The 14,988-nt window shown below is 39.7% G+C and overlaps 1 protein-coding gene and 1 long non-coding RNA gene across 5 annotated transcripts in view; one reads left to right on the top strand and one right to left on the bottom strand.

The window, feature by feature from the left end:
- CUL4A (cullin 4A) overlaps nucleotides 1–14,843 on the bottom strand; it is a 34,253-nt gene extending 19,410 nt beyond the window's left edge. For 2 of the 4 annotated variants that reach the window (XR_010995944.1, XM_068180205.1), the window contains exons 1-8: nucleotides 14,592–14,843; nucleotides 13,957–14,072; nucleotides 10,588–10,691; nucleotides 8,444–8,513; nucleotides 6,627–6,700; nucleotides 5,082–5,244; nucleotides 3,233–3,322; nucleotides 2,705–2,787 (exon numbers count right to left, since the gene is read on the bottom strand). Coding sequence is in view for 3 of the 4 variants with exons in the window: in XM_068180205.1 (XP_068036306.1) it covers nucleotides 2,705–2,787; nucleotides 3,233–3,322; nucleotides 5,082–5,244; nucleotides 6,627–6,700; nucleotides 8,444–8,513; nucleotides 10,588–10,691; nucleotides 13,957–14,072; nucleotides 14,592–14,751 (860 nt within the window). In the remaining variant the exon portion in view is untranslated. The other 2 variants (XM_068180202.1, XM_068180204.1) reach the window with 2 other exon arrangements.
- Nucleotides 1–14,988, top strand: part of LOC137468455 (uncharacterized) — a 224,167-nt gene that overhangs the window by 134,446 nt on the left and 74,733 nt on the right. The gene's annotated exons all lie outside the window — the stretch shown is intronic.

Raw genomic sequence — 14,988 nt, 5'->3', positions numbered from 1 at the left:
TTCTGGAAACCAACAAGTAAACAAACCAAAAACCTCCAAGGGTTTGAACTTCAAACCAAAACAATACACCCTAGTTATGTTAAAAATTTAGCTAATTGTAAAATTTTCAGCTAATTGTGTTATGTATGTACACAAGCATAAAGTGAACTAGAGCCACAAGACACAAACTTGCAAAAACTTTTAAATTTGTCCTTGAGTATCCCCTCCTTTTTACATTTATACATTCATTTTAGACAGTACTGAAAAATAACAGGTAGTTTTCCCTTGCATCTTTCATCGCCTAAAAGATAAAATAAATGTCTGAAGTGCAAAGGCATAATTAATCCCAATGTTTAAACTTCTACCTTGCTTACAATGGAACAACATAAGACCAACCATTTCTCCATGGGTTAAGTATTATAAAACTGGTTCTCAGAACCTTAACTGAGATTTCCTAGAAGAGAGGTGCTCAGCTTGGATTGATGGCAGCCTTTTCTGCAGGAGGATACAATTTTGCTAAAACGAAAGGCTACCTTTGCTAACACACTCTTTCCTGAAACAGCCCATCAGTGACACGCCTGACCTTCCATACAACACACCAGTTTAGGTCCTTCATTTGGAAAGGCTCAGAGAAGGAAGCAGGGATGATCAAAATAAGCAGCAGCAGCTACAAGAGAGACAACTGCACGTCAAGACTCTTCTTTCTGGGAAGGAGATGACTTAGGGATACCATTAACAAGCAGGAAAGGGGTGAAGGGAACTGACTGATCACTTTTTTCAGTGCATCAAATGGGGTCATCAGCAATGGTACTGGGTACCAGACTTAAAAAGAGGCACTTTATCACCTGTGGAACACTTTGCCAAAGCCTGGCACAGACAAATGCTGATGTGAATCCCTATAAGAGACTGTCAGAAAATACACTGAGCTGAAAACAGGCAGACACCAGGAGAGTATCAGAACATCACATACACTTCCTCTATTTGTTCCCTTTAGTGGTCATAAGTGAACATGAAATACTGTTTAGACAGACCCTTAGTTTTAACACACATGGTCATTTTTATGGTACTTTCCATATGCCCTGCCATTTCCAACTACTGCTATCTGCAGCTGCTGGCTGTTTCCAACAGCAGGAGTCAGGGTTGTATGACATACCATCCCTTGCCCTGGAAGACCTATTCTGAGTACAGGTGAAGGGACAATTTGTCTACTTGAGGCCAAGAGGCAAAGCACTACATCCTAGCAAACAAACAAAATGAGTATTTATCTTGGCTAAGGAAGGAGCCAGAAGGTACCTTCTGTATGACCTCAAAGCCATGTACTTTGGTCACCTACTGACTGACAAGGAAACACACTTAATCTGGTCAGCTGTCCAGAGCAGCACATACTGCTGGGCTGAAAGAATCCCTCTGTGGGCTGCAACAACACACTTCCCAGGTGCTGTCTGAAGTATTTGGAATGATGTTTCACATGATGCTTTTGTCCTAGAAGTATGGTTTCCATCTCAAGATCAAGCCAGTTGCAAGTAAATAGCATCCTTTTTGTTTTCAGGCACACACAATGAAAAAGTATGATCCCAGGAACAATCATGTGCTCTAATTTTAAGAACTGCTGTTTCGTAATGCAAGGGAAGAAAATTAGAGTGAACCCTTCTAAAAGTAGGCTTCTAAGCCTTTAACTAAGGGCAAGATTCAATGCAAGTACTTGATGTCTATCTAGACTGAAAATATAATGGTATCAATCTATTTTTTAACCTAAACAGTAAATAAATACATATGTTTGCTATAAAAACAGAAATAGTTCCATATATTTCAATATGAATGATTTCACCAGAAAAAGCTAGTCACCCTGCAATCAGCATTTACAGGAAGATCCAAGTTCAAATATGTGCCATGACACACAACACACATACGTGTATATCTATACATCTATATAGAATGTCTGAAGAAAATAATAAATTAAAAAGTTCATTTTTATTCAGTTATCCTTTTTGCCACCAAATGACATGCCAATAAATGCTCTAGAAGTCTGAAACCAAATAAATTTAATGTCACATTCTTAACAAAAGAAAAAAAGCAATGGTTTACTTCAGGACAAATTCTATATGGATTTCTGTAGCGTGCCAGTTCCTGCATGAATGTGTTAACCCCACAAAACACAAGCTATTACTTAAAACCCAAGTGAAAAAAAGGACAAGCTACCTCACACAGTACACTGATGGCAACAGCTGATGTACTGTTAAGCTCACACCTTGGACTGTTTACAAACGACACTCATGTCCTCTGCCCTTGTGAGTTTTTTCAGGTATTGTTTGGGGTTTTGTTTGTTTTGTTTGTTTGCGGTTTTGCTTGTTTGGTTGGGTTTTTTTCTAATGAGTCTTCCCTTCCCTCAAGAGATTTGTGGTTAAAGATGTTATCAGTACATAAATGGCTAAAATCTACTGCTGCTTTGAAAATGGAAATTTGAGTTCTTATACAATGTTTTTACTGCAGTATACAGAATTATTATTTCTGAACAAATGTCTTCTTACTGAAAATACACTTTTATTTTAAAGAAGTAACTTTTGATAAAAATGAAGTCTTTAAAAAAACAAGCTATTTCACAAGCTATCTCAACAAGATATCTGTAAGATAAGAAATTATCTCAGTGTCTCTACAACCATAGATAATCATACTGATTTATGAAGAATGCTTGACTTATAATAAAAATGATAAAATTTGTACTCACTGTGTGCTGTGATCTAAATATGTTATTACTCTGTCTCCTTCTTCTTCCAAACGTTTATTAACATGGTGAAGATATTCTGGGACCTAACAAGACAAGGGAATGACCAGTTAAGCTATAAAGGTATGAAAGGCAGCTAATCTTGTTTCATGACAAACTACATTTTTAAAAGAGAACATGAACTGGAAAGGACTATTCCACCACAATGTTGTTAGGTACTACATAATCTGTATTTTTATTAATCAATATTACTTCATACTAAAGGTACTATAGTTCATAATGTGACTTTACCTACAAAAATGTCACTGTGTTACTACACAATTGTATCTATCAAATTCCATTATAACCTGGGGTCTGCTCTCCCTGTTGATACAATACCGTGGTCCATATCAAAACACGTGTGTGTTCTGAATACCTGTGTGCCAGTAAATTTCACTGGACATTAATATACCATGGCACTACCAAAGTTCTTATGTAATCCCAGAGTTGATAGAATTAACATAAAAGCAATCATTTACCACATGTACCTACCTCTCTTTCCTGCATTAATCTTTGGCCTTCTGCAGCATATAAACAATTTGTCTCTTCCAGAAACCTCTGTTCAAATGATTCCTTGTAAACCTGGCTCAAGAAATCAATTTAGTTACTTACATTAAGCTCACAGTAACAGTATCATATTTTGTTTGTCAGGTGTAAGAGGGCAAGTAAAATTTTAAGGATGTGCACAACTGTGAGAAATGTCACTGTAACATTACATTAACAAATTCTCTGTTTGCCCACTGGTTTCGCAAAGACTGAGATCAGAACTGACTTCCCAGAGCAGCAACGGTTTGTTTTAGTCAACATTTCTTGAACAGTCTAAATTAACAGGCTTCTGTTTAACATACACAGCCCAACACCAGTACCCAACATCACAGCACAGCAATGACATCCCATCCACCTCAGATCTAAACTCTAACTCATATTTCTGTAGCAAAAAAAAAAACCCTTCCAACTAGCACAAACCAGGTAATTCTCATCAGTAAAATATTAATATGCTCAGTAACACATCTTCAGATCTGCCATGTTTCTCTCAGTGGCCCAGAAAAACTGAATTATATCAAATAAGGTGAACTTTCTACAGGGAAAAAATAAGGTGTGCAAAAAAAGGGCATCAATAACAATCAGAGACATAAAAACACTTCTGCAAAATGACTAATAATTTATTATAGACATGAAATAAGTCAGAAAGAACAACTACATAAAGAAAAGTTCTAAAAGTCTGAGGAACTAGGGATTAATATGTAAACAGAGGGACAGTGGAAAAAAAGAGAAAATTCCTTGAGTGCGGTGGAAGAATAGAAGAAAATATTTCTGCCGAAACATCTAACAGAGCTATAAAACTCATTACATTCTGACCACTTTTTGTCTCTTAAGGACTCCTAGTTGAAGGTTCCCTGCCCAATGCAGGGGGGTCAGAGCGAGGTGATCTTTAAGGCCCCTTCCAACCTAAACCATTCTATCACTTTCAAAAACTTAATTTTTTTTCAATGGCTTCTCCCTCAAACAGACTAATTTTTCTGGGATGATTTAGGAAGCTACAGATTAAAGTCAAGAGGATTAACATGAAAGGCAGAAAACCAGGTAAACTGCCTAACCAGAAAGGGATTTTTTATGTAGTCTGCCTCTTCAAACTCCTCAAACCTTCAGCCCATTGTGTAATGCTGTATTGCCACTCTGAAATGGAGCAACCTCAACAGGTTTTAGGAATGAAGGATAGCTCCAAAGTTTCACTGCACATCACACGAGGCTGCAACGTTAACTCAAGGACAACCTATGCGGAAGCCAGAAGCACAATTTGTCAATCTCCTTGGTTACTTACTATCTCTGCTCATGGAAAGTTCCAGTAAGTTGCAGCTTGACATGATCTATCTGAAAACCTTGGCCTTAATATAGCATCCCATTCTATCCTCAGCATTTCTAAGAAGTTGCCAGAGTTCTAGAGTGATATTTTTGTGATACAGATCCAAGATCTGGACTCCAAAAAGTGACACCTTTTTACAGTGACAGAAAGGGATTTTTCTGTTCCTACATTTAACTGGCACTAGGATGAGACAATGAGTGATTAAGACAGACAAAATACTGCACATACTAGAAGGCCTATAAATCTATTAAGATCTGAGGCCATTACCTCTGCTAAGGAAAACAGGCAAAGAGGTCTCATTTAAAAACAGTCCAAGACTGCACATGGGGTAAAGAAGAGGCAATCATACCAAAGTAATAGATAGATTTTACAAACATTTACTAGATGAACAGGATAATTTTTGCACAAAACACAACTTAGGCAATCCACACTGTATTTCTAAACAAAGCTGTTACTAGTGAATTTGGCTGTACTCACCTGCAGATCCGAGAGCATGCTCAACAAACTCCGCAGCAAGCTTCTGTCCACAGCTTCACCGTTTCGTTCTCGTTCGATCAGCAGGAGAATCCCATCAATAGTCTTGGTTTGAACTTGCTTGTCACTAATGATATGGTTTCTAAACAACTCCAGCCCCATATCCCTATGTGAATATTGAAAATTAGTCACATTGATTCTTTTGAAAAATATGTTTAAAATATATAGTGTATATATATTACACAGAAAAAGATACATTAATGGTGTGTGTACTCTTTTTGACACCATCCTCTAACAAAACTGTAGCAAGAATTATCCTAAAAATACCAGATCACATGCTACCACAGGCATACACTTCAGTGAAAAACTGTTACCAGCCTATCCAACTTTCACATAAATAGACTATAAGTTTCTCTGCTCATAAAAAAAAAAAATCTGATCATTAATCTTAACAAAGTTTCCTGGATCAGACATTCTATGTGTAATGTCTAAGTTTTGCTCAAAGAATGAATTCTTTGTATCTTTAGGATATTATCGCCTCTATCAAATACTTGTTTCATTCTAAGATGATGAGGAATGGTGCCTCTATGCCACAAAGCAGCTAATTGTTAAATATTGAAAACTGAGCAATCCTAGATAGAACTTGTTACCTCTGACTTCTTCACATGCATCAGGATTTCAATACAAGGAATTTTCCCAGTGGGAGAAAAATAAGACAGTAGGAACAGACCTCATCAACAATGTTTAGCAAAAAGAAGCCTAACAGAAAGAGGTGGAGAAAAACTGCTGGAGCTGGGAACAAAAGATGTCCACTGGACAACCAAGAGGCTGTAGAAAGATGGCAAGCTCTTCAGACAGCCTGAGGAACTCACAAGAGCACAGCAGCCAGCCAGGCAGGGAACAGACATGCTCTTACTTCAGTACCTTTTTTTTTTTTTTTTTTTTTTCCAGGGAGGGAGATTCAGAAATTTTTGGCAAAGTTTGGGTTTGTTTGCTTGGGCAATGATGTAAAATTCCCCCCCTCGGGGGGATCCTTTTAAAGCAGAATGCCCAAAGATGTGACCATAGTGGGATGAAAGAACAAAGGCATCATCAAGCGACCAGAGCTGGAAAGAATCTGCACCTTGTCACTGTATATGACTTACTTAATAAAAACAGAGCAAGAAGCTGAATGTTGAATTTTGTCAAAACCAGGAGCACCTACAGTAATGCTGGCCAGTGCTAGGTGAGAGGCAGCAGTCAAGGGGAGGTTCCCACAGACTCAGCCTCACCCAGGCTGTGATAGCAACAGCTACAGATAAGCCTTGACTTTTAAGCCCATGTTCACAGACCTTCTTCTTTTACCCCCACTTGACAGTGAACATTCCTGGGGAAGGAGGACATGACACACACATATGCTGACACATGCATCTCCATAAACTCACACAAAAATTTAGAGATCTATTATATAGCTCAAATATAATGTGAAAAAATTTCTTTTCAGTCTTTGCAGATGTAATAGCACATCAATACTCAAAAGATTATAGGAATACTTAAATGGACACCTACCATATAGAAGGAAGCACTGAATTCTGAAGCACATATGTACGATCCAAAAATAAGAAAATGCTTCTGATCATGATCTGAAATATATAAAGAAAAAAATTTCTCTTCATCTCCATTTTAAATTATAAAACAACTTTGGGAAAACTACATCACAGAGACACACCTCATTTACTGATGTAGAAATTACTTTAAATTTCTAAGGTGACTTGTACAGCTATGGGTATGCAATTTATTGAAGTTAATACTATTACTTGGTGGTATTCCCAAGTACGTCCAAGACAGTTTTCAAATTCATAACCATTAACTAGTTTATTAGCTTGTTAGGAGTTTTATACTACTGATATACAAAGCTATTCAAACAGTACCTCCAATATAGTCAGTAAACACCCTGAAATAGCATGCTGCCATGCTTTTTGCTTTAAAATAAAAAAAACACAAAGGTTTAAGATGAGACAGTAATAAGCTGTGCAACAGATCTTTTCATAGTAAAAGTTAGCTGCCAAAATTCGTAAGAAAAATAGAGACATTAAGTCCAACAGTTGAAAGAGGGTATAAAAATATATTATCTCTTTTTTAAATTAAAGAAGTGGGAGGAGGAGGTAGTTTTGTAGCTTGCTAGACTTTTACATTCAAAATCCACTTTTAACTTTGCTCATAAGAAGGCTGCCCAACTCCCAGTTTAGCATTAGCTTAACTCCGGATGTCAGTAACTCACCCCCAGGCCAGATAGAGATTTCTATTCCCAGCTGTCCACCTACTCCTTCCCTAAAAGATTTCATTGCCTCTGAAGCAATTCTCAAGCTGACATAGATTCTGGCCAAGAATATTAAAGTAAAACAGAAGTAAGGCTGATTTTTTTTTCTTAAATAGCACAAGTGCTAACCCAGCGCACGGGCAAGAAAGCCACTTGCTACAGGTTGTTGTTTTAAGGAAGAAAAAAAAAAGAATGCTTAGAAGTAATTAAAGCAAACTGTGTCCACAGCAAAATCCCTTTTATGAAAATACAGGTTCACGCTAACTACATTTTCAAGGCAGTATCTTCAACTCTGTTTTAATCAGACTGCTGAATTCAAATAACACCCACCACCTTCCATTTCTAATTCAGACAAAAATCATATACCTCTGCCCAAACCTCACAGGAAAGGAAAGAACAGTGGATTTGAGGAATGAAAATAGAAATTCAACCATATGGGGCATCTGCAGCCAAAGCTAAGTGACAATGCAATAAAAACTCATTGTAAAATGTTACTTTGGAATTATAATGATGGCTTCTTAAAGGGGCATTTTTCATAGTGTGTTTCAGAGAGGAGTTTTTTTCTGTAACATAAATCATTGTGGAGGTAGAAGACAAAAAAGGCAGATAGAAAGCAAGTTTCAGTTCTTTATCCTTTCTGTTTCTTAGCTCTATAGTCAGGATAATAATCTCTGCTTTGCAAAAAAAAAAAAAAAAAAAAAAAAATCACAAGTTAGCCTAGTTCTTGGAGCCATCTAAAAGCAAAGACTCTCCAATTACTTAAAATTATGAACAGCAAACAACTTCAGCATTTCTTGGTTAGTTTTTCTTTCCACCCAAAGAAAAAAAGGTGTCAATATATTTCTGAGTAATGTTCAATCCTTAAATGAACCTTTGAAAGTCAGAGTTAACAGAACCTACATTTCAACAACAGAAGTTCCCTCAGCCAGCAAAGGGGAAAGTGAAAAGCAATGCTAAAACTTGGAGGAGGAGATGAAGTGCAGTCCCAAGCTAGAAGTATGACAAACTAATTTTAGCCAGATTTCACACCTCAAGGATATGTACTCTGAACAAACATTCAACTTACCATTTGTCTGCAATGATCTTGCCAGCATTTATTTATCTTCTTTAAAAATAAAAGACTATCCAGAGAATCTGTACAGCACCCATTAAGGAAAACTAGTTTGCCAGTATCTTTAGAGGCCAGATTCTGGAGATGATCTTTGCCAGCCATTAGGCAAAGCTGCTCCAGGATATTCCAATGCTACTGTGCCTGCCAGGGATAAACCATTAATTGCAGAGCTGCCCAGCACAGTGGCTGGCAGTTCTCCAAAAGGCCTCCCTGTGTTTTCAAGGAATAACACTCCCAGCTCTTCAGTAATACCATCTAGTGGCTGTACTGTGCAATCTTAATATAAATGTAAACAAGAAATCCCACCAGCATCAAATACATGTTTGTCACCAACTGAGGTGAGAGGGATGGAGAGGTTATTTTGTTTATTTAATGAGTTCACACTGAGCACAACAGGAGTGACCCTAATCTCTTAAAAGCAGTTACAGTTCTAAATAATCCTCAACAAATCCAAATACCACTCTTTTCATATACATCTCCAGGTCACCCTAAGCAATCTACAGTTTTCTTCATTACACAAGAGATCCAAATGTTATTTATAAATAATACAATTCTCATGTGTCTCACAAGTAAATCTAAATGGGACTTTACCTTCCTTTCCCACACATTATCATCATTTTCAGCTCATTCTGGCCAAATCTGATTTAATCTGATCTCATGTCCTTGGGATACAAAGTGGTACACCTGGAAAATATTAAATTTTCAACTCTCCAATCCACCATCACCCTGTCAAGAGGTCAAGGTGAAAGCAAAGTTTGAAAACACTAGTTCTGAAACATTTTTATAACATCATCTAAAGTCTGAAAAAAGCAGGAATGCAAAAGATGGTTGTACACTGCTTTAAAGAAGACTCTAAGATTTGGTTCTCGAAGACCAGGTATGTTAAATACTACTGTACTAATGTGCTATATAGGAGCCAGATGCCATGAATGGGACTAAAAAAAACCCAAACCACCAACAAAAAGCAAAATCAAAACCACACAGCCCAAACCCATGTTGGTGCTATGTACCATTAAAAACCCCAAATTATTCTGAGTGTAGGCACCTACCTGGGGAATGCAGTGAACCAAGAAACTGAGAGTCACAATCCAAAGCACATTTAAAGCATTCACCTGGAAAGGATGTTTGCTCTGGGCCCTGGTCCCTTGTTTCTTTCTACTTTATCCTCTCTTTTCTACTTTATCATTTTCTGCTAAAAAATCCATAGAGAGCTGGGAGACAATGCCAGCAGCCTCAGTGGTGCAATATCTGCTCAATATGGCACCCTCCATCCGTCATCTGCTGGCTAAGGCATTTTCCAGGAATTTGGGGACAGCAAGGTGGACACAGACTACTCATCTGCTGCTCCAGCAAGTGCAAGCCCATGGCTATTACACAAAAGACACCTATGATATAAAGCACCTTCGCAGCACACAAAACTTGACTGGATTCAGGAAACAGGGCTGGCTACAGCCAGGTGTCCACAGATCTACAGGCACTTCTGAGACCCACTCAGCCAGATGAAAAGCCCAGCAATGTAACTTCAGTAAACCATGGGGAAATTTACCATAAAACTTCATCCTTCTATGCATCCCAAGACAGCCAAATGATCTCTTGAACTTAGAGCTCTCTTCCAAGAACCTCCCAAGGTACACATAAGATACGTGAAGGCTTGTTGAATGCCTCTGTGATACATCACTATTGAGCACCAGTTATTTTTGGTCAAACAGGTGCACTATGTTTGAAAACTTTTTTACTGTTGTTGATAATCAGTGTGATTTTTTAAAACTATTGATGCCATAAGCATCACAACTACTCACTTGCCACAAAAATTCATACCTGCTGAGAAATCTCATAGTGCTATTGATATTTTCTAGATTTAGTGTAAAATTTGCATCCCTATTAAAATGATAAATTCTTACTAGGATGCTACACATCAATACACAAAAATTATTCACCCAAATGACTAAAGTTGCCTATGACTGATTGAAAAACATGTAAGCAGTCAAAGAATCTCTTTAACACATTGACAATTACTGGTGCATTTTTTGCAATGTCTTGTTTAAAAAAAAAATTTAAACTAACCATTCTAACCACTCTTTCGCATGACAAAAGGATATTCTCTAAACTGAAGGATTTGTGCTTTCACATGTTCTTCACAGACTTGTCGCAGCTGTTTGTAGAGTGTAGCAGAGACTTTGTAGGAACAGAGATTTTCAACAGCCTAAAAACCAAAAAAGGATTATGAATGAGACAAAAAAATAACCTAAATTTTTGTGTCTATGTAATTAAGGCTGACAAGAAAAAAAAATCAGCATTGTATGTTCAAGCTGTGCATAAAACCAAAACATCAAAACAAAGTTCTGAAGAAAAATTAAGACTTCAGGAATCCTTCCTGATTTTGATCCCCTCTTATTCTGCTAGATTTTGTGTCACAAACAAGATCCACCATCACAATCTGGGTCATATTTCAGATGTGCTGTTAAACACTACCAGAATTCTGCCTCCTCCAGTACTGCTCAGCAGTAGAACTCCTCCAGAAGGTCCATTTTGTGCGTCCTTCAGTATGCACATAAGTGCTTTTTTGGGGCAGAAACACAACCATAACAAAATTTTTAACTTCTTTATAACTGTAAGATAGATATTTCAACCAGTCTGTCTAAATGGTGAAAGAGTATAGCCATTTTCCTGTCTTTTTATCAACTGATTTCTTCTTAAGTGTTTCCACTGATTCACACACTCATGCTAAGGTACATAAACCGAGGGGGAAAATAATTAAGAAAAATCCCAAACAATAACAAAACCCCCATAACCAACCCCACATTAATCATTACATAAAGACTTGAACTTATTTATTGGGAGTTGATAGGATTTAGTTGAGTATTTATCCTTAGTTAACTAGGGAGGCCAATTCTGCCCAAAACCAAATCTTCGGGTGGTCACTATATTAATATCAACTGCTGTTATATTATGAGGCAATGCTGCACAGGACACTGCCAAGGATTTAAAGCACTATGTCACCCGGGCAACTAAAACTGGCCCAAGAATGTTCTCCTCTGCTCCAGAGGATTCTAACCTGCCTAATCTAATTTTATATAAATGCACATTAAAATGGCCTCCACAATTTTGATACAACATTAAATCATGCAAATAAACAAAACTATAACACGGTGCCTATAATGTTTTTCATCTGGTCTTAAGGTAAGTAAAACAGTAACTTGCAACAAACAGTATTCAAACAATCACTTTGCAGATAATGCTACAGCCACTCCTATCCACCCATCCAACTATAAGTCTGGTCAGGACTCTCATAATTTTTTCCTTCATTGCTCTACTATCTTTCCTTTGCTGCTACATTGTCCTGTTCTATGTCCTCCAGAAGGGCAGCGCTGCCCCACTTCAGGTTATTTAGGACCTCACTGCAAAGGTAATTTTCTTTTTCCATTATTTTTATCACTCACTCCTCATTCTGCAATTCTTTGTACTGCCCCACTTTCTCTATCCCATCAAGTATAAGCTACTTCTATCAAAACCTGTGCAATCTACCACCAATCCCAGACATCATTTCTATTTTAGTCACAAAAAACTGGCTGCCACCCTCCCATTGCTCACTGACGACATTTCTGCCAAGCACCTTCAAGCCTGATTCCATGCTGCCTCTAATGCCTGGAAAGGAGTATCCTTCAGGTTTCCCACACAGCCTCATCATTGTTCTTCAGTTTCTTCTCAGCCACTGTGCCAAATTAAATAAATAAATCAGAAGGTTCAGCTGTAGGCTGGTACACCAGCCCACTGAGTGCACTGAACTCTAGCAGGCCTCTCACTTCTTCCCATAGTGTCAGATAAAGATTCAAAAAAACCCCAAAAACCACCACAAAGGCCTGATAGTAAAAACTGATGCACCCAGAGATATTTTCCCCTGTGGATGACCCAGTGCTCACCAGGCAGTAAAAATGACCTGTAAATACAGATCAGGTTTCCAATGGATGCTGAACCTCATCTTTTATTCCTCTGGCAGGAGAGTAAAACCTGTCTGTGCACAGGCACACCGAGCACCACCACCCACTGTGCAGAAATCTTCCTGATTTGCTGCCCTAAGGATTACTCGACCAGCCTTGCCCAGTTTTTACAAATAAGCAGGCAAAGAGAAAAAGCAAGCAGTTCACCCTTCACAGTTTATCTGAAATATCTCTCCTCTTCTGCCAAAACTCAAGCATGTACCCTAGTGATTTCATAGACTTATTACTATAATCTCATTTCTGAGCCTCTGAAAACAAGTTAGGTAACACTCAAAGCATCTGTGGGCTGGTTTTTGGTTTGTTTTTTTTTTTTTTTTGCTAGACATGAAAAAGCAGGGTTTTTCAAATGCTGAATTTAAAACAATAAAATGCATTATGTCATTCAAACTCTGCAAATCTGCAAGTATTAATAGATAAATATATTACAATCAAGTTTTCCATTTAAAGGGAATAATTACTTTAAGTCAATATACATTTACATAATCAGCTACTTTAGACCCATATATTACATACCCTAACTAAAGAGGTAAGTATAGTCAGTTCTGAAATCCATCCTGATCATCTTGAACAGGGACCCAGTACGGACTACTGGCCTTCTCCTCTCTCACAGTCCCCCCTTTGCACCTCATCTACACATTTAGAAAACTTTAGGTGTGCATAGTAATATTTTCAGTCCTGATCTGGCAAGGACAACAACCTGCAGATCTAACACCTGCCCCCACAAAAAACTCATAACATATTATTATGTAGCACAATTTAGTGCATCAGTAATCTTTTATAGCATGATCACTCTAAAAAGCTGCTACTTCAGCTAAATACCTCAAAGCACATACATCTGAAATAACATAGAACTAAACCACATATAATTGGAGAAAGTAGAGAAATGGCTCAGGAGTCCATCTCTCTTTTACCCGCCCTAGCCCCTGCTCCAGTAGTCCAGGTGTTCCAGAAATGCTTTTTCATCACCTGAACCAAAAAACTAAGATCTTGATTGTTATGAAAATGTAACAATAACCTGAAATGTGACAGTTTGTTGGCTGCTCAATCAAAATTCCTTTTTAATTCCCCAAAAGGTATATAAGTGTAATAGTATAATGCGATAATATCAAATACTTCAACATTACTGTTTACAAGAAACCACAGCATGCACAAAAATCATCATATAATATGTAACTTCATAACCCTGTTAGAGTAACATCCTGTTTTCAGCATGCTGAGTGGGCAGAGTATTGAAGATACTAAGACTTAGATCTCAGCCCTGCCCAGGAATAGCTTTCTGTGACTCCCAGCAGAAACTGCTTTTTCATGGGCCCAGTTCCTGGCAGCTCTCCGAGGAACTGATATACAAAAACTGATTAGAAACAGAGTACGTAGCAAACTATTCAATCCCCTTTTAAGAAATCAAAATACATTATGTGTGTCAAAGCAGTTTATTTGCAAAAAACAAAACCAAAACCTTATGTAGCTTACCTGGTAGAGCTCTTCAAGGTTGTATTTAATAGAAATGCTACTCTGTATTGCTCCCACCGCTTCATTAAGTTTCTGCCAGGTGTCCTGAGTATAATTATCTGGTAATTTGGGTCTTTCTGTGAAGTAAGACACGGGTAGTTTGAAAATGGCCATGCAACGAGAGCCTGCAGCAACGTCTCTCTCCCTGCTGCTCCATCAAGTTCTGCCAAGCCACTGTGCTCTTGGCGATGTAAGTCTGGCACACTCAGAGGGGTCACTAATCCCCCCCGAGCCTTTGCACGACGCGCTTCACCCCCCAGCCGCTGTGTTTGACGCCCGAGTTACTTTTAGCGAGGCAACCACCCTCGCCTGGCTTTCATCAGCGTTGACACTACGGTGGCTTTCTGCCCGCTCCCTACGGCCGCTGGCCCCGCGCACGGAGCCCCACGCGTGTCCCCAGGAGCCCTTACACGGGCACGGTGCCGGCCGCGTTATCAGCCCGGCGGCGTTATCAGCCCCGCGGCAGCCGCCCCTCTCCGACAGGGCGCCGGGGCCCGGCCGCGGGCAAGGGGCGGGGAGCGGCCGGGGCCGCAGTAAACAAAGATCGGGCCGAGCGCACCTGCCAGGACAGAGGGCCCGGCCTGCCCCGTACCCACCTCTGAAGTTCTTGATCACGAGTTTCTTGGAGGAGGCGGTCGCGCCTCCGCCTCCTCCTCCCGTAGAGCGGGTGGCGGTCAGCGAGGCGGGCTTGGTGAGCCCGTTCGTGTGTCCCACCAAGGCCGACAAGTGCGACTTCTTCTGCGGCTCGTCCGCCATCTCCGCCCCGGGCGCCGTGTCCGGCCGGGGCAACGCGCTGGGCTGGGCCGGGCCGGGGCCGGCTGGTCCCCGCCTCCGCTCCCCTCCTCCTCCTCCGCCGCCACCACCCAGCTGCCCTCCCCCAGTGCCGGCGGGCGGCTGCCAAGGGCCGCCGGGGGAGAGGCGCCCGTCTCCGCCTGCCCCGGCGGCCGGCTCGGGTGCGGGTCCGGGTTCGGGTTCGAGTCCGTTCCCGAGTCC

The sequence above is a fragment of the Anomalospiza imberbis genome, chromosome 2, assembly GCF_031753505.1.
Source record: "Anomalospiza imberbis isolate Cuckoo-Finch-1a 21T00152 chromosome 2, ASM3175350v1, whole genome shotgun sequence".
Lineage (NCBI taxonomy): Eukaryota > Metazoa > Chordata > Aves > Passeriformes > Viduidae > Anomalospiza > Anomalospiza imberbis.
The sequence above is the reverse complement of the archived record's forward strand: the minus strand, read 5'-3'. Positions and strand labels throughout refer to the sequence as shown.